Source organism: Tachyglossus aculeatus, chromosome 20, assembly GCF_015852505.1.
Source record: "Tachyglossus aculeatus isolate mTacAcu1 chromosome 20, mTacAcu1.pri, whole genome shotgun sequence".
In the NCBI taxonomy this organism is placed as follows: Eukaryota; Metazoa; Chordata; class Mammalia; order Monotremata; family Tachyglossidae; genus Tachyglossus; species Tachyglossus aculeatus.
The window spans coordinates 30,521,466-30,544,596 of record NC_052085.1 but is presented as its reverse complement, the minus strand read 5'-3'; the positions used below and the strand labels follow the sequence as shown (position 1 = coordinate 30,544,596).

At 47.5% G+C, this 23,131-nt stretch overlaps 1 protein-coding gene across 8 annotated transcripts in view; it reads right to left on the bottom strand.

The window, feature by feature from the left end:
• The window catches only part of DLG2 (discs large MAGUK scaffold protein 2), a 793,095-nt gene that overhangs the window by 42,724 nt on the left and 727,240 nt on the right, over positions 1–23,131 (bottom strand). For all 8 annotated transcript variants that reach the window (XM_038761625.1, XM_038761626.1, XM_038761629.1 and 5 more), the window contains 2 exons: positions 14,829–15,005; positions 7,312–7,387 (listed from right to left, as the gene is read on the bottom strand). In XM_038761625.1, the coding sequence (XP_038617553.1) occupies positions 7,312–7,387; positions 14,829–15,005 (253 nt within the window). The remainder of the gene's footprint in view (positions 1–7,311; positions 7,388–14,828; positions 15,006–23,131) is intronic.

Sequence of the window (23,131 nt, the reverse complement as noted above, 5' to 3'; positions counted from 1 at the left end):
ACGGAAAGGAAAAACTTGGAAAGCAGGAGGAAAACGGGGGGGGAGGAGGAGGAGACAGTAGGAGCGAGGACAGAAACAGAGCAGAAGGCAGCCAGAGCCAGGACAACGGGCATGCCATTTCTCTTCTCTCTGACCTGATTATCTTGTATTTACCCCAGCGCTTAGTACAGTAAGAATACATAGAGTGTTTAACAAATACTGAGTGCTTAGTATTAGTAATTATTTAATTATTAATTACTTAATTATTAGTAAATATTAGTAATTTAGTAAGTGGGGAAGCAGCGTGGCTCAGTGGAAAGAGCACGGGCTTTGGAGTCAGAGGTCATGGGTTCAAATCCAATTGTCAACTGTGTGACTTTGGGCAAGTCACTTCACTTCTCTCCCAACATCTCCCAACATCCACCAAGCTAGCTCTCTTCCTCCCTTCAAGGCCCTACTGAGAGCGCACCTCCTCCAGGAGGCCTTCCCAGACTGAGCCCCCTCCTTCCTCTCCCCCTCGTCCCCCTCTCCATTCCCCCGTCTTACCTCCTTCCCTTCCCCATAGCACCTGTATATATGTTTGTACATATTTATTACTCTATTTTACTTGTACATATCTATTCTATTTATTTTATTTTGTTAATATGTTTGGTTTTGTTCTCTGTCTCCCCCTTCTAGACTGTGAGCCCGCTGTTGGGTAGGGACTGTCTCTATATGTTGCCAACTTGTACTTCCCAAGCGCTTAGTACAGTGCTCTGCACACAGTAAGCGCTCAATGAATATGATTGATTGATTCTCTGGGCCTCAGTGACCTCATCTGTCAAATGGGGAGTAAGACTGTGAGCCCCCCGTGGGACAACCTGATCACCTTGTAACCTCCCCAGCGCTTAGAACAGTGCTTTGCCCATAGTAAGCGCTTAATAAATGCCATTCAAAAAAAATACTGCAATTATTACCTCAGATTGTCAGGTCCTCCCAGTCTGGGCACTGCTTGCCGGGTGTAAACCAGGCACTTTGGGAAACTGTGTGAACTCCTTTAGACTGTGACGGGGTGGGCTGAGGCCCCAAAACAGCACAGTCTGTTGGATCACTGCAAAATTGAACAGCTAGACACACAACAGAGCCGGACAACTCTTTCTCCTTCAAAGCAAAATCTTTTTTTTTTTGTTGTTGGCCCAGTGGAAAGAGCATGGCCTGCGAGTCAGAGGCCCTAGTTCGAATCCTGCCTCTGCTTGCTGTGTGACTGTTGGCAAGTGGAGAAGCCGTGTGGCTCAGTGGAAAAGAGCCCGGGCTTGGGAGTCAGAGGTCATGGGTTCTAATCCCGGCTCTGCCACATGTCTGCTGTGTGACCTGGGGCAAGTCACTTAGCTTCTCTGAACCTCAGTTACCTCATCTGTAAAATGGGGATTAAGACTGTGAGCCCCATGGAGGACAACCTGATCACCTTGTATTCCCCCCCAGCACTTAGAACAGTGCTTTGCACATAGTAAGCACTTAACAAATGCTATTATTATTATTATTTAACTCCTCTGTGCCTCAGCTTTCTCCTCTGCAATATGGGAATTAGATACCTGTTTTCTCCTGCTTAAATCGCCAGCCCCATACGGGAAAGGGACTATGTCCGACCTGATTATCTAGTCTCTACCCCAGCGTTTAGTAGGGTGCTCGTCACACAGTAAGTGCTGCACAAATACCAAAATTATTATTTCCCAGCATTATTTCCCACGGATGTTTCTTTCTCACCTGGTTTCCCCCTCTAGGCTGTAGGCTTGCTGTGGTCAGGGATCGTGCCTACCAACTCTGTTGTATTGTCTTCTCCCAAGCGCTTAGCACAGTGCTCTGCACACAGTAAGAGCTCAGTCAATACCAATGATGAATTGGTGAGACGCCGCGGAGCGGAGCAGAGCAGAGCGTCCAGACTATAAGCTTGACTCTAGACCGTAAGCTCATTTTAGGCAGGGAATGTGGCTGCTATTTTGGTTGCATTGTACTCTCCGAAGGGCTTTGCACAGTGCTCTGCACAGAGTAAGCGCTAAACACATATGACTGACTGATTGATTGATGCCTTGGGGGAGGGTTGTACCTCTCACCCCTCCCCATCCCTGCCAAGTCAGAAATGCCATTTCTCTCATCCCGTCCTTTCAAATAAGCAAATCGTCTTGTGCCCAGACAATGTTTTTCCTGGGTTCTTCTGGGGAATGAGAGGAAGAGAAAGAATGACTACAGTCCCAAAGGAGTTTAAGTCGACTTTTCCCAGGTCCTAAAGAATTCCCAAGGGTCTCGGAACGAAGGGTGAACTTAGCCTCACTTGGGAAGACACCTGAGAGGAATCGGCGAAGTTGTCAGGCTATTGATATTAATATTAGAAACTTAAAGTAAGCTGCAGTTAAGGCTCCTTTCAAGGACGAGATGATCTGTCATAAAAAAAGGCTTCCAACCCACATACCGAAAACATGACTCGGTTGAAGAGAGGCAAGAGCTGTTATTTTTACTGACAGAGAGGGTGGCTGTAATTACTGAAGTTGGAGGCGAAGCAGCTCGCTGGCTAGTTTCTCCTCATTTCTGGGCTCCTTCTACCTCGAAAAGCCGCCGTTTTAACTCTGCGATAGCGGGAAACCGTATGGCGGTGAGACCCAGGAAACGCACAGCGAGACAAAAACACTCCATGGGCCAGGAAAGATGTCTAAAGGAAGCTTCTTTAGGGATGGGAATCCTTTCCCCGGAAGGATAAGGGAAGTGAACTCGGATGGGAACCCAAATTCATCATCAGTCGTTTTTATTGAGCGCTTACTATGTGCAGAGCACTGTACTAAGTGCTTGGGAAGTACAAATCGGCAACATATAGAGACAGTCCCTACCCAACTGTCTAAAAATTTTATATTATAAATAATTTCTTTATCTTAATAGACCTCCCCCTCTAGACTGCCAGCTCGTTGTGGGCAGGGAACATGTCCATCAACTCTGTCGTACTGTACCCTCCCGAGTGCTTAGTACAGTGCTCTGCAGACAGTAAGCGCTCTCTATATACCACTGATTTATTGACTGATTGGCTGGGCCGGGGGGAAAACTCAACTAACGTGATCCAGGCTCACCCGGATTTGTTTGAACAAATCCGGCTTTCCAGGGACACAGCCCGGGATCACGCATGTGCTACTCAAACTCTGGCCTCAGACTCATTAACCGGTGGGTAGCATTGGGCCCGTTGCCGTCCCGTCAAATTAGAGTCAAAGTCCAATGTTTTCTGAGTCACTGATCACGTTCTGACTGCGCGGCAACGGGGATGTCGTCAAGAAAGGCCAGGACGGTCCCTTCAGGCGAGTGGATCCGACAGAGCGGATCGGGTCTGGCGTTTCCCGAGGGAGGGCTCTCTGGGGCAAAGGGAGGACGCTCCGACGGGCAGTCCGTCGAGACGGGCTAATCCGAGCGGGCGTCTCTAGGACGTCGGCGGGGCCGTGGGAGGCGTTTGTTTGTTGACTCACGCGGCTCCAGGCCTGCCTCGCTCCTGCTTTGGGGTATTTTCCTCCGGAGGTGCCTCCTTGGCGGGAGGTGACCCAGGGGAAATCGGAGGCCACCATCCCTGATGCGTATGCGGCGCCGCTTGCCGTCCTTGGTTATACAACGCTACGCCGAGTTCGAAAAAAAAGTGGTCGGAAACTAGGGCAAGCCACACACGCTTCCTCTCGTGTGAGAGACCAGAAGCGGCGCCCTCCAAGTTATTTTTAACTTGGGGAGACGCCCGTGGGAAGCGGGGAAGGGGCTGGCATCTGTGAAGAGCGCCGGTTTAGGCCACGGCTGATGGACAGCTGACGGGGCGCCCTCGGGATGAGCTCTGTTGGGGAACTCCCTGCTCCTCACTGTACCTCGCTCTCGCCTGTCCCGCCATCGACCCCCGGCCCACGTCATCCCCCGGGCCTGGAATGCCCTCCCTCTGCCCATCCGCCAAGCTAGCTCTCTTCCTCCCTTCAAGGCCCTGCTGAGAGCTCACCTCCTCCAGGAAGCCTTCCCAGACTGAGCCCCTTCTTTCCTCTCCCCCTCGTCCCCCTCTCCATCCCCCCGTCTTACCTCCTTCCCTTCCCCACAGCACCTGTATATATGTATATATGGTTGTACATATTTATTACTCTATTTATTTATTTATTTATTTATTTTACTTGTACATTTCTATCCTACTTATTTTATTTTGTTGGTATGTTTGGTTCTGTTCTCTGTCTCCCCCTTTTAGACTGTGAGCCCACTGTTGGGTAGGGACTGTCTCTATGTGATGCCAATTTGTACTTCCCAAGCGCTTAGTACAGTGCTCTGCACATAGTAAGTGCTCAATAAATACGATTGATTGATTGATTGATTGCTCCCTAAGGACTCAGGGAGCCAAAGAGGTCACCCCAGATGCGTGGCCTAGTGGATAGAGCACGGGCTTGGGAGTCGGAAGGACCTAGGTTCTAATCCTGCTCCACCACCTGTCTGCTGTGTGACCTTGGGTAAGTCACTTCACTTCTCTGTGCCTCAGTTACCTCAGCTGTAAAATGGGGTTTAAGATTGTGAGCCCAATGAGGGACTGGGGACTGTGTCTGACCTGATTACCTTATACCTACCCTCGCTTTTAGAACAGTGCTGGGCACATTGTCAGCACTTTACAAATACCCTCGCTATTATTATTATTATTATCATGAGCACCCTGAGGGACAGGAATCGTGCCCCATCTGACAATCTGTATCTACCCTAATGCTTAGCACATAATAAGCGCTTATTACTTGCCAAAAGATAACCCCAAACCGAAGCAAAACAGCTTCCATTTTTCCAGCTGGGATGCCGGAGCTGAGAGGCAAGAACTCTGACCCTGGACGTTGTTGACGTGGATTTAAAATACTGACGCCCCCTCCAATTGTCAGTCTCACATGGGGCCTAGGAATTCAATTATGGGGATTCCTTTAATGAAAGGGAAACAGAATTAACCCAATCTATTAAATGACCGGATTTGAATGGGGTAGACCAGTTTGAGGCTGCAAACCATGTCATTTCCTAAATGTTCCCCTCCGTGATGGAACGAATGGTGGGGAGATTGATGGCGAAGATGGAAGAACAATATGGAAAATTAAGGGGTAATTAAACTCCAGAAGCCTGCGCAGTGGCTGGCGTGAGCACCAGGACTGAATGATCCCCGCGAGAACCTGAAGCGTCCCAGGAAGCAACATCAAGTCTGGCCCAAAGGCAATGACAGGTGGGAAAGGCAAAATACCCGCTGAATTTTGCCGATGTTGGCGGAATCACCAAGCTTGGGAATTTAAGCCCCAGACACTGAGCAAAGCCTTCCATCTGGCACTTCCAAAATGCTCCCTTGCCAAGCCCTCATCTCCTATGTAGCTTCCAATTTGTATTTTAAATCTCAAGATCGGGGGCATCACCTTCCAATACTATGGACTAATCTAGTTCATTCATTCATTCAATTGTATTTATTGAGCACTAACTGTGCAGAGCACTGTACTAAGCGCTTGGGAAGTACAAGTTGGCAACATATAGAGACGGTCCCTACCCAACAGTGGGCTCACAGTCTAGAAGGGGGAGAAAGTTGAAAAGAGCACCCGTGATGGCAATGGGGAGATAACAATAATAATGGCATTTGTTAAGTGCTTACTATGTGCAAAGCACTGTTCTAAGCGCTGGGGAGGACATAAGGTGATCAAGCTCACAGTCTTAATCCCCATTTTACAGAGGAGGTAACTGAGGCCCAGAGAAGTTAAGTGATTTGCCCAAAGTCACCCAGCTGACATTTGGCACAGCCAGGATTTGAACTCAAGACCTCCCAAGCCCATGCTCTTCCCATTGAGCCACGCTGCTTCTCATGAATGAGATGAATGAGTGGAGAAGTGGCTGGAAAGACCAATGAGGAGCCACAGTCCCGGCCACACCTTGCTTAACCAAAGGCCGGGCCCCGGTTGGCTCGTCCTGTTTTTGTCTGTTTATTGTTATATCGAACTCTCCCAAGTGCTCAGTATAGTGCTCTACACACGGTAAGTGCTTGATAAATATGACTGAGTTAAGTTTGATGTTTGCAAGCGCCTGGTGCCATTTTTCTTTTGCCTCCGCGTCTCCCGATCCTTAGGAAGTCTCCTTTCGGGCAATCTGACCAGCTCTGCCGGCCTCGCGAGCCGCTCATTAACCACCAGGCTGGAAACCTCCCTATATTCTGAGTGACGGGGACTGGGGAATGTCGATCCTATGTTCCGATGGACCCCTCTGGTTCCTCCCCACCCTAGCTCCTGCCACCCCAACGCTGTCTCCTAGGCGCAAGCAACGAGAACATCAAGGCCCCGAAGAAAACAGGAACCGTGGCACGGGGGAAACAAATGGGGAATTCAATCCTTTCCTCGGTTAGAGCCATAAACGCACAATTCATTGAAAACGAGCGATCGCTAGTTTGGACGTCAGCCTCGTGTGGCTTTGACGTTTTGGAGGTCTCACCTCCCACTGGATCCTCTAATTTATGAATCTCTTCTCTGGCCAAACAGACAACTGGGTAATTGCATGGTCCTCAGTACAAAGTATGGGATTACTTGCCCAAGGGGCCTTGTTAATTGAACGTATCTAACCTTCTTGACGCACCCATCAAAACCAACAATTACAACTTCGCCCGCTGACCGCTTCTCCGCAGACATCGCAATTTTGCGCTGAAAATTCTGAAGCACTCAACACAAACAAATTGTTTCCCCCAGACAACCGGAACCCCCAGGCTTTCCCCTGGAAACTTGACGGAGCAAATTTTAGAAAAGTCGGTCTCCCAGTTTCAGACTCCCTCTCGCGCTTAGGTGCCATCACTCCCTGATTAGAAACCAGCCTACGCTTCATCAATTCCTACCACCACAGTTCCCTCCCCGAAAATGTGGAAAAAAAGCCAGTTTTCGGGGAGGCTTCTCTTATCCTTTTCGGTACATCTATTTTCAATGTCTGTCACAGCAATCGTGAGGTGGCTCACGGGGCCCGGATCCGCTGCCCAGCGTAGGCCTGCTTTCGTTTTAAGTCTTTGAAAAACGAAAAAGAGGAGGGAAACGCTTCCTAAGGCAGTTTCTTCTATTCAAAGCTAATCCGGGGCACCTTCCCGGACCCCATCCTACCCACTCCGGTGCCCGCTGGGTGCCAGCGGCAATCTCCCCTCTCCCCCGTTCTTTAGCAGGCAATTCCCTAGAGCCACCGGGCTGAAAAACGATTCTGCCGCGCCTTGGACCGCGGAGATGGCCTTGACCCCTGGCAGTAGCACCGAGCTTGGCTGCCATCTGTGGGGGCCTGGTGTTGGCCGTGTCTCCATTCGCCCGGCTGCTGGGGGACGTTTTTACCTACCCCTTTTGCGTCAATCACTCCTGGCTTGGCGTTAAACTTCACGGTCTTCAACCGGGCCCGTTCCTTCCTCTCCACCCTAGGGAAAAGCGAGATGGACGGTCTCTCACACCCGGGAAAGCGTGGGTCCAGGGGAACGCGACGGAAAATGGTTTTCACAACCTCTTTCCCCTTCCCCAGCCCCCGTGACTTCAATCAATCATCAATCAATCATAATTATTGAGCGTTTACTGTGTTCAGGGCACTGTACTAAGTGCTTGGGAAGTACAGGTTGGCAACATCGAGAGACGGTCCCTACCCAACAGTGGGCTCACAGTCTAGAAAATCTCAGGTATTCCCTCAATTCTCTGAGCACATCCCTCCTCTTTGACCGCGGTCCCGCAACAAAATACTAAAGCCCTCCTAAAAGTGGTTATTTTGCGTGTGAGAGAGGAGGATTTGCAGGTGGGGGGAAGCAGTGTTCACCATTCAGATTCATTCATTCAAGAGTATTTATTGAGCCCCTCCTAGATGCAGAGCTCTGTACTAGACACTTGGAAGAGTACAAGAGAGCACGGAAGTAAATGACACGCTCCCCACTCTTAAGGAACTGACAGCCTAGTAGGGGAAGCAGGGTTTCAGGAGCTTGAAGAGAAGCAGCGTGGCTCAGTGGAAAGAGCCCGGGCTTTGGAGTCAGAGGTCATGGGTTCAAATCCCGGCCCCGCCTACTGTCAGCTGTGTGACTTTGGGCAAGTCACTTAACTTCTCTGGGCCTCAGTTACCTCATCTGTAAAATGGGGAGTAAGACTGTGAGCCCCCCGTGGGACAACCTGATCACCTTGTAACCTCCCCAGTGCTTAGAACAGTGCTTTGCACATAGTAAGCGCTTAATAAAGGCCATCATTATTATTACTAACCCTGGCTCTGCTGCTTGTCTGCTGTGTGACCTTGGGCAAATCAATTCACTGCTCTGCACCTCAGTTCTCCCATCTGTAAAATGAGGATTAAGACTGCGAGTCCCACGTGGGATGGGGACTCTGTCCAGCCTGATTAACTTGTATCTACCCCAGTGCTTAGTATAGTTCCTGGCACAAAGTAAGCACCTGACAAATACTATTAAAAAAAAAAAAGAAAAAAAGATAGGAGGCTTTAAAGTAGGGGAGGTAACAATGACCAGGAGGATGCGAAGGGGAAAGGTTTTCCAAGAAGGAAGGAGGGCATGAAATCCTTTAGGAATAACACCCGAATAAACTTCAGGTAGTTGACCTCAAGTGTCTGGCAGAGAATGGGCTGAAATTTTAAAAAATGAGGGTTACGTTTTAAGAAACTAAGGCCCTGGTCACTCCTTCTTCAGATTGGCTCCATGTCCCTATGTTGGCTAAGCTTCATTTTGCTTCTCTTCCAATGTCTCTTGTGTTCACAGCGCGTGCCGCTTGAAAACATCCCCATTTTTATTATGTTTTTCCAAAATGGGAAAAAAGAGGGAGGGGAGAAGAAACACTGGGTATCTGAAACCCAGACTACTCATAAATCAATAATTAATTGCACGCTCCCTCTTAACTGAGGGGTCTTTTATAATTCTGGTGGAAAACCAGCAGTTGCAGGTTTCTATAGTTACCTAGTGGGGCTTCAGAATACATTTGTTTCAGAGGGAGGGCGGAATATCTGCATGGAAACAGCTCAACTGCATCTTTCAAATTTAATCTGCAATAGTCAAGCCACAGGAACTGCCATCTTTTTTTCCACTCATGAATGATTAATTCACCTCTCTATCTCCCGCAACCTTCTAAAGCTTCTGTAACTCCTTTGCCTAAACCAGGATATCCAGCTAGGAACGAACTCTCTCGTTTGCAGGGCTGTGAGCAGGCAGCTAAAGCTCCTTACACAAACCCCCAGAGTTCATGGCTGTTCCATAATCAATCAACCATATTTATTTATTCTGTGCAGAGCACTGTACGAAGCGCTTGGGAGAGTACCTTAAGTGTGAAGCAGACCCCTTTCGAAAAGCTCCCACTTAATAAGCTGTTTCAACACGATACAGTCCAAATTCTAGGCTCTCCTCCATAAAAATAAATCAACTGATGGCATTTATTGATCTCTATGGGCAGAACACTGTACTAAGTGCTCGGGAGAGTACAACAGAATTAGCTGATACGTTCCCTGCCCACAACGAGCTTACAGTCCATACCTCTGTGATTTTCCATTTCCCTTCTGAGATGTTTTCTCTAAGACACTTTAGTTGGAAACCGCAAAAACTGAATTTGTACCACATATGAGATTCTGTTTTTGCACTGACACACAAATGATAGGTTAGAGTTAAAATCTGTTTTGGGTTCCGAATTTAGTAGTAGAAAGTATTTATTAAGTGCTTACTGGGGGGCAGGGTACTGAATGAAGTTCGGAGGGTTATTCCAGGAAGGGGAAGTGCTTTCTGGGCTCTACTTCCCAAGGAAATCGGGAGTGGTATTACTGCGGCAGGAATCAAATAAGCAAAACTCCCCCAAAGGTTCAAGTCACTAGATTCTGAGTGCAGGATGTCAAGGGAGGGCACCTTTCCGAGCACAAGGAGGGTCATGAGAGACTGGAAATGGGCTGAGTTTTGAGTGAACCAATGCCATTTTGTGGCTTGGGATGGAAATCATGGGAACGTAACCAATAAATACGATTGAATGAATGACTGACTGAATGATTAACTTGCATCTTAAGTGAACCGTGTGCTTAGAACAGTGCTTGACACATCACCATTATTCACCTTCATTTCATTCCGCTTCTGCTGATCATAGATTTCTCTCTGTCTTGGGTGTCTGTTGAGCTTCTGAGTGTTTCACACAGTTCCCGGCATTCAGGAGATGCTCAATAAACACCACTGCTACCAAGGCTATTACCACTACTGTTGCCCTTCCCTTTATAAGATGAGGCTGCTTATTGATGGTGAGAGTGTAGATAAAGGGTCTGTCATGTGCCTGGCATATCCCACCCTGTTGTTTGCACGTAGGATTTGGTCCTCGCTGTGTTAATGGCTTTGCTTCGTAAGAGAAGCAGCGTGGCTCAGTGGAAAGAGCACGGGCTTTGGAGTCGGAGGTCATGGGTTCAAATCCCGGCTCCACCATTTGTCAGCTGTGTGACTCTGGGCAACTCACTTAACTTTTCTGGGCCTCAGTTACCTCATTACCCCAGCGCTTAGACTGTGAGCCCCCAATGCGACAACCTGATCACCTTGTAACTTCCCTAATGCTTAGAACGGTGCTTTGCACACAGTAAGCGCTTAATAAATGCCATCATTATTATTATTATTATTAAGAGGCCTGTCTTTGTTTTCTCTCCTGGCACCCCAATCTTTGGCAAGTCCTTTCTGGAAGACAGAGACACACTCCCCATTCCCCCCGCTCACCCATGGCTTTCCACTAGTCTGGTCTGCAGAAACGGTCTCACTCCAATCCCTGCCTTGTTTGAGTTAGTGCTTCACTGGGTCTTTAATAGGAATAATAATGACAACAGTCATATGATAATTTATTTTATTTTGTTAGTATGTTTGGTTTTGTTCTCTGTCTCCCCCTTCGAGACTGTGAGCCCACTGTTGGGTAGGGACTGTCTCTGTATGTTGCCAACTTGTACTTCCCAAGCGCTTAGTCCAGTGCTCTGCACATGGTAAGCGCTCAATAAATACGATTGATGATGATGATGATGATAAAGGCAATAATAATGACAACAGTACTCGTTAAGCTCTTACTATGTGCCAAGCACCACACTGAGCTCTGAGCATTGTCCTCTGCTCTCCCGGCTTGCATGTGCCCTCTTCAGAAAGCTTTCTACGGAGCACTGCTCGGAAATAGCATTCGATCACTGGGCCCAAAGCTTTTCTTTCTGAACCAGAGACGCTTTAAGACTCTGCCTTCTCCTTTGGTAGCCATGGCAGCGCTGAGTAAGCTTATTATCCCCTAATTATCCTAGGACAGGAGGATTGTCACTGAACGAAAATTAGAGGTGGAAAAAAAGAAAACCTCCCCGTGGCCAGTTTGAAAGGTTTTGCCGTCAGAAAGAGTCAGAGTCACCAACAAACACTCTCTTTCGGACAGCAGAACGTCAACGGCTTTGTCTGGGGTCAACTCATTTGTCTCCGCGTGAGACGATATCCATCCCAACTCTGTCAGGCGGCAAAGATGCCCTGCCAATTCGCAACAACGTTTGCAGCCAAAAGAATTCTGGAGGGATGGACGGTCCGTGCTGCTCCACCATTTGTCCGGGAAGTCCGGTGTGTGTCAGCTGGCTATTTATCACTCCCATTTGTGTTATCGCCTGGGAGGAACTAGCCCATGTGAGGTCTCCATCTTGGCAGGAACGGCGGCTGTATTTATTGAACGGCCTTTGGATAATAGTAACGGCAATTATTAAGCGCTTGCTATGTGCAAAGCACTCCGTGCCGTGCCAAGCACTTGGGACAGTTCAACGGAAGGAGAAGGAAGCATAAGATATGCTTCCTCTTTGGGTAACCAAACCCTGCCAGCTTCTTTTGTTTGAGGTCAAAATCAATCAATCAATTGTATTTATTGAGCGCTTACTGTGTGCACAGCACTGTACTAAGCGCTTAGGAAGTACAAGTTGGCAACATCTGGGCATTTCCGTGAGCTCCTCAGGTCCCAGACCGCAGACAGACCGATAAGAAGCAGACTTCTAGACTTTGAACCCACCTTCTAGACTCTGAGCCCACTGTTGGGTAGGGACCGTCTCTATATGTTGCCAACTTGGACTTCCCAAGCGCTTAGTCCAGTGCTCTGCACACAGTAAGCGCTCAATAAATACGACTGAATGAATGGATGAATCTAGAGACGGTCCCTACCCAACAGTGGGCTCACAGTCTCGAATTATTATTAATAGTAGAATTGATTGAGCACCTCCTGGGTACAAGGTCAAAAGCCAGCTCTCTGTTGAAAACAGCGGGGAGGTGGCAGGATGGCATCCAATAAATACGACCGGGGCTGATGTGGGTTTCCTAGACTAGGGCCGGCGCCCAAAGCAGCGGACCTGCTCTCCCAAGAGCTTCGTACAGAAGCAGTGTGGCTTAGTGGAAAGAGCACAGGCTTGGGAGTCGGAGGTCATGGGTTCTAATCCCAGCTCCGCCTCTTGTCGGCTGTGTGACTTTGGGCAAGTCACTTAGCTTCTCTGGGCCTCAGTTACCTCATCTGTAAAATGGGGATTACGACTTGGAGCCCCACGCTGGACAACCTGCTTACCTTGTATCTATCCCAGTGCTCAGAACGGTGCTTGGCACACAGTAAGTGCTTAGCAAATACCATAATTATTATTATTATTGTTATTATCGGACTGTAAGCTCATTGTGGGCAGGGAATGTGTCTACCAACTCTGTTATGTCATACTCTCCCAAGCGCCTTGTACAGTGCTCTGCATGTAGTAAATTCTCAATAAATACTATTGATTGATTGATCATGCCGTTTGCTGTATGACCTGGGGCAAGTCACTTCACTTCTCTGTGCCTCAGTTACCTCATCTGTAAAATGGGGATTAAGACTGTGAGCCCTATGTGGGACAGGGACTGTGTCCAACCTGTTTAGCCTGTATCTACCCCAGCGCTTAGAATAGTGCTTGACACATAGTAAGGGCTTAACAAATACTATTATTATTACGGAGAGGACGGATTTTTGTTTTTTATCCCACTTGGTTGAAAACCTAATTTGTTTGGTTACTTCTGAGATTTATCCTCCACTGTGGCTTCAAGATCCCAAATTTAGACCTCAAAGCAAGGGTTCCTAGATGAACAAAAGATACTGGAGCAGCTCAAGAGTGACCTTAACAAAATCCAATGTTAAATAGTTTTCCCGCCCTTCTTTAATCAGTAAGAACTAGGGCTGGAAATCATCCAGGGATCCCAGAAAATTTGGAGCCATAATTCCTCCAGTGACCATAAGTTGGAACTTCCTCTTGCTCGACTGCATCCAGCAGAAGCTAAAATGGGGACTGAAATTTGATTTACTTGGTCTCTTTGCCCCTAGCTTTGGCTTTCCTCCGCTACTGGAGTGACTGCAACCCAAGGGGTTAGAGAAAGGGCTAGAACTGTGGGGAAGTGACGATTACCTAAGAGAATCCATTGGAAAAAGCGCTTGGAGCTCCTCGGAGGAAAGGTGTGGAACTAACAGGAATAAGGACTATTTAAGGGGGAAGCAACATAGTCCCGTGGAAAAAGCCAGGGCCTGGGAATCTGAGGACTTTGATCCTAATCCCAGCTCCGCCACTTGCCTGATAGGGCAAGTCACTTCCCTTCTCTGGGCCTCAGTTCCCTCATCTGTAAAATGGGGATTAAGACTGTGAGCCCCATGTTGGACTTGGACTGTGCCCAACCCCAGAGCTCAGAGCAGTGCTTGGCACATAATGCTTAATACCATTAAAAAAAAAAATGTCACTTGTTAGGGAGAACAGGGTTCATTCTGGGAGTCCTGGACCCAGGGGCCACTCGAGAGACATTTCCTACTGGATCTACGCTGGGAAGAGAAAGGAACTCTACTGCCTGTTTCCCAAGCCCCAAGGATTTGCACAAATATACCAGTTTCCAGAGGAAAAGTTCAAAACCATCGAGGCAGGTGAACTAGGATTCTTCACCCTAGCCTCAGGGAGTTGGAGGGCAGCTCTCTATCGGCCTTCATTTTGGGGGAGGAGAAAATGAAGGCAACTTTGGAGTGCTCTGCCTCTTCAAAGACAGGAAATCAAGAGAGACAGGAAATGAACAGAACGGCATTTGGATTGCTCCCCAGAATTTTTTCGAGGCGATGAAGAGGAAAGGAAGAAAGACACCATTTTTACAGAAGGTGACTCTTTTAGAGGAATCGCCCCCTCTAGACTGTTTGGTTTTGTTCTCTGTCCCCCCTTTTAGACTGTGAGCCCACTGTTGGGTAGGGACTGTCTCTATATGTTGCCAACTTGGACTTCCCAAACACTTAGTACAGTGCTCTGCACACAGTAAGCGCTCAATAAATACGATTGATTGATTGACTGACTGTAAGCTTCTTGTGGGCAGGGAACGTGTCTGCTAACTCTGTTATATTGCAATTTTCCAAGTGCGTAGTATAGTGCTCTGCAAGCAGTAAGCGCTTGATAAACACGACTGATTGATCGATGGTTAACTTCAGGACATTTCACCCCACACAATGTGGGGTTCCTCTCCCCCTCGTCCCCCTCTCCATCCCCCCATCTTACCTCCTTCCCTTCCCCATAGCACCTGTATATATGTATATATGGTTGTACATATTTATTACTCTATTTATTTATTTATTTATTTATTTTACTTGTACATTTCTATCCTATTTTATTTTGTTGGTATGTTTGGTTCTGTTCTCTGTCTCCCCCTTTTAGACTGTGAGCCCACTGTTGGGTAGGGACTGTCTCTATGTGTTGCCAATTTGTACTTCCCAAGCGCTTAGTACAGTGCTCTGCACATAGTAAGCGCTCAATAAATACGATTGATTGATTGATTGATTGACCCTCCCACCCGCCGCCGGAGTCGACCTGACACGAGGGGAGAGCGCCTTTACCTCCGTTTGCTGGGGATGACACCCATCTCCTCGCTGTCCCCATCCAGTCCGACCCTCCTCGCTTGCCACCATTCATCGTCTGAGGCGTTGATGACGTGCAGGATGTCTCCGTACTTGAAACTGAGGCCCTGGCTCGGGAGTCCGCTGTCTTTGCTCTTGTCATAGTCGAACATGGCTCTGTGGGGACACACCGAGAAAAGGAAAACCACATTTAGAGTAAGCGGTGTACTGTGCACTTGTGAGGATTTTCAGCCGGCGGCCTCTCTCCCCTCTCTGTTCCTGCCCTCAAAAGCAGGCATTGGGGAATGCTTATTAGCTTGAGAACGGAGAATATTTTCATCATAATCCTACTTGGGGCATTGGCTCCTGCTCTGTGCACCGGTTTCTTTTCAGAAAAGCTTTGAGGATAAGTTTCCCCTCAAGGGCCTGGGAAAACTCTGAGGCTGAAAGGTCCCGAGAGAGCTCCGCTGAGCCTTGAGCTGTTTCTTAATCCAGTGGAGGGAAATGGCCCAATCTCACAGTCTGTACCATGTCCCAGCTGGGAACCTGCCAGGGAGTCCTCTGTGGAAAAGAGACTCATCTCCCGCCACCTGGATAGGAAAATCCTAAAATTATCTCCAGTCTCCATGCCCTCCCTTGGCCCTCCCCAGTACCAATCCCGTCTCTGGCATCACCGCGTTTCAAATTCCAGGCATGGTTCATTCATTCGTTCAATCGTATTTATTGAGCGCTACTGTGTGCACAGCACTGTACTAAGAGCTTGGGAAGTACAAATTGGCAACATATAGAGACGGTCCCTACCCAACAGTGGGCTCACAGTCTAGAAGAATACTTTTGGTATTTGTTAAGCGCTTACTACGTGCAAAGCACTGTTCTAAGCGCTGGGGAGGATACAAGGTGATCAGGTTGTCCCATGTGGGGCTCACAATCTTAATCTCCATTTTACAGTTGGGGTAACCGAGGCCCAGAGAAGTGAAGTGACTTACCCGAAGTCACACAGCTGACAAGCGGCGGAGCTGGGATGAACCCATGACCTCTGACTCCAAAGCCCGGGCTCTTTCCGCTGAGCCACGATCACAGTGTGGCCTACGGGATAGAGCCCGGAGCTGGGAGTCAGAAGGACCTGGGTTCTAATTCAGGCTCTGCCACTTGTCCGTGTGGCCATGGGCAAGTCACTTCACTTCTCTGCGCTTCGGTTCCCTCATCTGCAAAGTGGGGATTAAGTCTGTGAGACCCACGTGGGACAGGGACCGTGTCCAACCTGATGAACTTTTATCTACCCCAGCACTTAGTACAATGTTTGGCACCGAGTAAGTACTTAAAAAAAATCATTAAAAAAAAATTCCAGGCATAGAGCCATGCCCCCCGCTAGTCATCCAGTGAAATATCACCAGACCCGCAGGCTTCTCCCCCAAATCATCGACATCCGTAGACCCTGAAGAGAGATCCACAGGATCCCGAATTCCGTCATGAAAAAAGAGATGTTCGAATAAAATTCCCACTAGGAGTTCGCACTCTTCATGTAGCTAGGATTGGGGGTGATACATCATTACGCTCACGGTCAAGGCATGAATGCTTGAAATTGTTCTACTCCCAGTTCACGTGGAGGGTGCAAAGTCCAAGCTGCTTCTCATCTCGGGGAGAATGGAGTTGCCATGATGACAGTGGCATTTGTTAACCATTTACTACATGCGGGCGCTAAAGTAGTTATAAGATAATCAGATCAGACACAATCCCTGTCCCAAACGGGGCTCACGGTCTAAGAGGAAAGGAGAGTTGGTATCATACCCCACTTTACAGTGGAGGAAACTGAGGCCCAGAGAAATTAAATGACATGCCCAAGGTCTCCCAACAGGTCAGTGGTGCAGTCAGGTCCCTTTTATTTTTTTATGGTACTTGCTAAGCACTGTCTGTGTACACTGTACTAAGTGCTGGGGTAGACTGTGAGCCCACTGTTGGGTAGGGACTATCTCTATATGTTGCCAACTTGTACTTCCCAAGCGCTTAGTACAGTGCTCTGCACACAGTAAGCGCTCAATAAATATGATTGATTGATTGATAGAAGCTAATCAGTTTGAACACAGTCCCTTGACCCACATGGGGCTCACAGTCTTAATCCCCATTTTACAGATGAAGTAAGTGAAGCACAAAGAAGTGGAGTGACTTGCCCAAGGCCACACAGCAGACGTGTGGTGGAGCCAGGATTAGAACTGAGGCCCTTCTGACCCCAGGCCCGTGCTCTATCCACTAGACCACCCACAATGTCACCTTCCGACTTGGGCCAGCGAAAGCAGCTGCCACTCTGCTTTGGAGGGGTATCCTCATTCCCATCTGTGCCGGGGGTAACTCGGACATTGTCCAGGATCATCTGGAGTTGCCCCGAGGGGTGTGAGGGAGAGAAGGGGGGCAGTTTCAGTGATTCTGCCATCAATCAATCAATGGTAGCTATTGCCACCTGCGCAGGGCTCTGTACCAAGCACTGTACTGGACTCCCTGCCCGCCCAGAGCTCACAATCTAGTGGGGGAAGAGAGACACTAAAACAAATCACATCAGCGCTGCTGCCGCCTCAGCTCGGCTCAGCTTTCCTCCTCTCCCCTCCCTTCTCTCAGCCTCTTCATCCCACCTCAAGGGGAAGGGGCGGAGCGGGAAGGGATGTAGAGCCAACCCTGGGCTGTCACGGAATGGGGCAAGGGAGCCCGCTCGCCTGGCAAGACCCCCGAGGGCACGTTCCTGCCCACCCAGAAGCTCAGGACAAGAGACTCCAATTTGTTCACATCATAGAGAGGCAATCCCTGAAGTCGGAGGTGACAAACTCCAGATGAAATGGGGTGTCCAGGGATCCCACTAGCTTTCCCAAGCCCACCTGCCCTTGCAGCAAATGGGTTCCTATGCTGGAATCTTGGCAACCAGCCCTTTCCTGCATCCCCAGAAATAAGGGCCTACAATAACATTTTCCACCGAAGCTGTGCCTAATCATTATGAAGACAAGGCTGCAAAGCTGTTTTTTTTTTTTGGTTAAAGACAGCCAAAATAGCTACAGCTTCTTGCAGATTCACCCGGGCAACGGGCAGATTTTGTTTCCTCCATAGGGTTCATGAGTTTATGAATTATGGCCATAACTCTGCTTTATAGACAGAAAACTGAATAATTAATACAAGGAAGGTTTCAGGGTAGAAAGAAGGATGACTCGGAAGCTAATATTCACAGGAAGCATTCCAACGCTGTTTCAGGATGATGAAAGATGGTAAAGAGGATTTTTTTTTAACCTTCACTATCAGCATTCTAGAAGGTGTTTCATTCCCCCCCAACCCCATTTTTATGGTGTTAAGTACATACTATGTGCCAGGCACCAACTAGAACAGTGTTTGACATATAGAAAGCATTTAACAAATACTATAATCATTATTATTATTTTTACTAAGCAATGGAGTAGGTATTCATTCATTCAATCGTATTTATTGAGCGCTTACTGTGTGCAGAGCACTGTACTAAGTGCTTGGGAAGTACAAGTTGGCAACATATAGAGACGATATGAGCTAATCAGGTTCGACACAGCCCATGGCCCAAACGAGGCTCACAGTCTTAATCCCCATTTGACAGGTGGGGTAACTGAGGCACAGAAAAGTGAAGTGAGTTGTCCAAGGTCACAGAGCAGACAAGTAGCGGAGTCAGGATTAGAACCCAGGTCCTTCCCACTTCCAGGCCCATGCTCTTTCCATTAGGTCATCTTCAACAACTCTTACTAAGTATCTACCGACGGCAAAGCACGGAACTAAGGGTCTGGGAACATAGTGGCGGTATTTGTTAGGTGCTTACTATGTGCAAAGCACTGTACTAAGCATCGGGGTCAAGATAAAATCATCAGGCCGGACACAGTTCCTGTCCCTCATCGGGCTCACGGCCTATGTAGGCTGGAGAACAGATAATGAATCCTCATTTTACAGATGAGGAAACAGAGGCCCAGAGAAGTGAAGTGGCTTACCCAAGGTCACACAGCAAGGGAGTGTCAGAGCCAGAATTAGAACCTGAATCCTACGACCCCCAGGCCTGGGCTCATTCAACTAAACCAAGCTGCTTCCACTTCAGGAGCAGTATAAGATGTGATCCCCTGCCTTCATGGGGCTCACAGTCTAATAAAAGGGAGATATGTGGACAGAAATGGACTAATTGACTAGTCAAATTGACTAGGGAAGCAGTGTGGCACGGACCTGAGTTCTAATTCCGGCTCTGCCACTTGTCTGCTGTGTGACCTTGAGCAAGTCATTTTGCTTCCCTGGGCCCCAGTTCCCTCATCAACAAAATGGGGTTTCAGTACCTGCTCTCCCTCCTATTTAGACTGTGAGCCCCATGTGGGACCTGATTATCTCGCCTCTTACTCAGAGCTTAGTATAGTAAGTGCTTAATACCACAATTATTATTGTTTATTTGTAGCATCATTATAACTAATAGTAATAATGATAATTATGAAAATAGAAAGAGAATGGATAAAAATCAATCAATCCTTGAGTGGTATTTATTGAGAACCTGCCTATATACAAAGCACTGTACTAGCTTGCTGGGAGAGTTCAAAGGAGGTGAAACATCTGGTCCCTGCTGCTAAGACGCTTCGGAGCTAATGGAGTGCGGGTGCAGATGGACACTTTGGAGCCAGATAAGGGGAAAATGAGATATTCAACTGGTTGTAGCAAGAGATTAGAAAGACGGATAAGTGGATAAACAAGTGCTTAAATAGCAGACCACGGAAAAACATTATGCCTTTAAGTCCCTCGGACAGTTCCGGGTTTTTAAAATGCACTTGGGGCCATGTGAGCTAAGGGAAAGGCAATCCATCAGGGAAGACCTCCTGGAGGAGGTGAGGTTTCAGGAGGGCTTCCAAGATGGGAAGAAGAGTGGAGGTCTGGTGGATTTGAAGGGACAGGGAGTTTCGGATGTGGGCTAGAGTGGATAAGTATAGGTTGGAGGTGGGAGAGGAGACTGTGAGAGACACTCAGTTGAGCAGTCAGCAAGCAGGTTTGTTCGGGGAGGAGCTCAGGGGACGGACTGGGGAGTGAATGGCAGGTAGGAAGGAAATAAACTGTTGGAAAGCCAAGAGACTGGGGCTCTGGCATTATGCCCAGGGGGCACGGGGAGGCACTATTGGCTTTTGAGGAGGGGAGGAAGGCCCGTCAGGATCACTAACAAATACATTAATCATTAACATACATATGAAGAAATACATCAGTTAGATTTCCTGCTTCCTTGACGTGGGGAGCCGGCGGAGGGAGAGCGGATAAAGCGCTATTTACCGGCAGAATACAGCTTTTAGGAAACAGCATCTGCTGTTCGGGTTAATTTCTTCTCTTTTTGATCCAATTCAACCTCACTCTGATCCGGCTTCCAGGTTATGATAATAGTAATAAAAACAGGATGGCATTCATTCTGAGAGCTCACCTCCTCCAGGAGGCCTTCCCAGACTTGAGTCCCTTCCTTCCTCTCCCCCTCGTCCCCTCTCCATCCCATCTTACCTCCTTCCCTTCCCCACAGCACCTGTATATATGTATATATGTTTGTACATATTTATTACTCTATTTTACTTGTACATATCTATTCTATTTATTTTATTTTGTTAATATGTTTGGTTTTGCTCTCTGTCTCCCTCTTTTAGACTCTGAGCCCACTGTTGGGTAGGGACTGTCTCTATATGTTGCCAACTTGTACTTCCCAAGCACTTAATACAGTGCTCTGCACACAGTAAGTGCTCAATAAATACGATTGATTGATTGATTGATTCAGCACTTTCTGCCAAGCACTGTGCTAAGTACTGGGGTAGGTACGAGATAATCAGATTAATGTCCTCTCCCCCACTAGATTGTAAACTTCTTGACGGCAGGGGCCTTGTGGACTGACTCTATTGCACTGTATTCTCCTAAGAGTTCAGTATAGGGCTACATATCTTTGCCTGAGGTCTTAATTCTTCCAGTTGACCTACTCTCCAGATCTTTCAAAAAAACCACAAGGGGAGGTTTTCTTCCTAGGAAGAAGGGCTTACTAGCACCTTGCTTCCCCTAGAAACAAGTTTCCTGCCTCCTTCGACCGAAAATAAGCCTTGATTTCACGAGGGTAACCTTCCCCTCTGTGCACAGCTCACTTCGCTCCGCCACTAGAACAGATTTTTGGCTGAAAAAAAAAGCAGGAGCCGGTATCTTTTATATTAACTACTGGCACACTTGTCGTCATGGCAACAGGAAAGCGCTGGGATCCAGCTAAAAAAAGAAATCAGAAAGCTTTGTGGACAAGAAGTTTAGGTGGTAGCTGCGTTGAAGACTTTGTTTTTTTTTTTTCCAAAACGTTCTCAAATGAGAATTCCTCCAGAAAGGCGATTAAGAAAATCACATCCATACTTTCATATTCCTCTCCCCCCCGGCCCCTGTTCTGTCTCCCAAGATCCCTTCAGTTTCGAGGCCTAGCATTGCTTCGTATGCACCGTTTTACAAGACACATTTGCTGCCACTCAGACATTTGTGTCTGATGCGCTTGGGGTGAAAGTCCTGGGTGTGTTTCTCTGCCCTTTCTCTGTGTGAATTTAGGATTCTTCCCTTTGGGCTCGTAAAAACGCTTGATTTATTTTTCAATTCCCCCTCAGAACCTCAGTCCTGAGGGCCGACATTTGAATTCCTCTTCACTCCAGGTACCATTCAGCTTGACCCGGCTGGATGAGATCTTTAGAAACCAATTCAGTCCGTCCTCCTGCCTCCATAGACCGTAAGCTCATTGTGGACAGGACACGTTATAGTGTAAGTGTTTAGCATACTGTTCTGCACACAGTCAGCGCTCAATAAATATGACTGATTGATGGATGCCAGCCCATAACTGAGAGGTGTCTTTCAATCAAGGAATATCAGTCGATTTATTGAGCGCTTACAGTATGTCTTCTCTACTTCAGAGAACTTTCTTTTGAAAGTCCTTGCAAATCTACATGACAGCTTCACTCTACGTTTTATACAAAAAGGCATTTATTTAGGGAACCAAGAAAAGGCCATGTGTGAAAATGTCTAGATGGTAAGCTCCTTGAAGGCAGGGTTCATATCTTTAAACTCTATTGCACTCTCCCAAGTGATTAGCACAGTGCCCTGCAATCAATCAATGGAATTTAATGAGTGCTTACTGTGTGCTGTGCACTGAACTAAGAGCTTGTAAGAGCACCATACAACAGAGTTGGTAGGCATGATCCCTGCCCATAATGAACATCCGACATGCTCAATACTACTGCTACTAATAATTACGGTATTTGTTAAGCGTTTACTATGTGCCAAACAGTGTTCTAAGCGTTGGGGTAGATACAAGGTAAGCGGGTTGTCCCACGTGGCCCTCACAGTCTTAATCCCCAGCTCAATAAACAGCCATCCAGTGCTTTCAGCCAAAGTTTCCAGCCAACTCATAAACTGATTTCAGGGTTTTCTTTAAAGAAATATCTCCAGTGCTGGACCACAAATTGAATGGGCGCGATTTCCTCCCAAAGTAGTCGATCCTGTTTAATCCTACTGAGTGTCCTAAATGGAGGTCATTGATTCTGCTCCTCGGTAGAAGAGCCGACAGGGGCCGGGAAGAAAAGGGTGATCCAACTTTTTTTTTTTTTTAAAAAAAGGTATTTGTTAAGTACTTACTATGTGTCAGGCACTATTCTAAGCACTGGGGCAGACACAAGTTAATCGGGCTGGATACAGTTCCTCTCCCACAAGGGGCTCACAGTCTACGTAGGAGGGAGAACAGGAATTGAATCTCCATTTTGCAGAAACCGAGGCCCAGAAAAGCGAAGTGACTTGCCCAAGGTCACCCAACAGACAAGCGGCAGAGCTGGGACTAGAACCCAGGTCCTCTGGCTTTATCCACTAGGCTACACTGATTCTAGGTTTCGTTTCGCCACCCTTGACAATCTTACAGAAATTTAAAATAGAACTTGTATTTAAAAAACGATTGGGAAATAATGTCGTGTCCTGGTGTGTACAAATGGGCCGTGTCTCCTGATTTCCAGCCCAGTGCTCTCGCATTAGGCCTCGACAGTTACAGGAGCTAAATGATAAATGACTCGGTTTTTAAGCAACAATATTTGATTTTTCCCTGAGGCGAGTCCCAGATGAACAGTGGCCTATTTGAAATTGGGCTCTGTGAGCTCCCCTCTAGACTGTGAACTCTTTACATATATACCTGTATATGTGTTTGTACATATTTATTACTCTATTTATTTATTTTACTTGTACATATCTATTTTATTTATTTTATTTTGTTAATATGTTTGGTTTTGGTGTCTGTCTCCCCCTTCTAG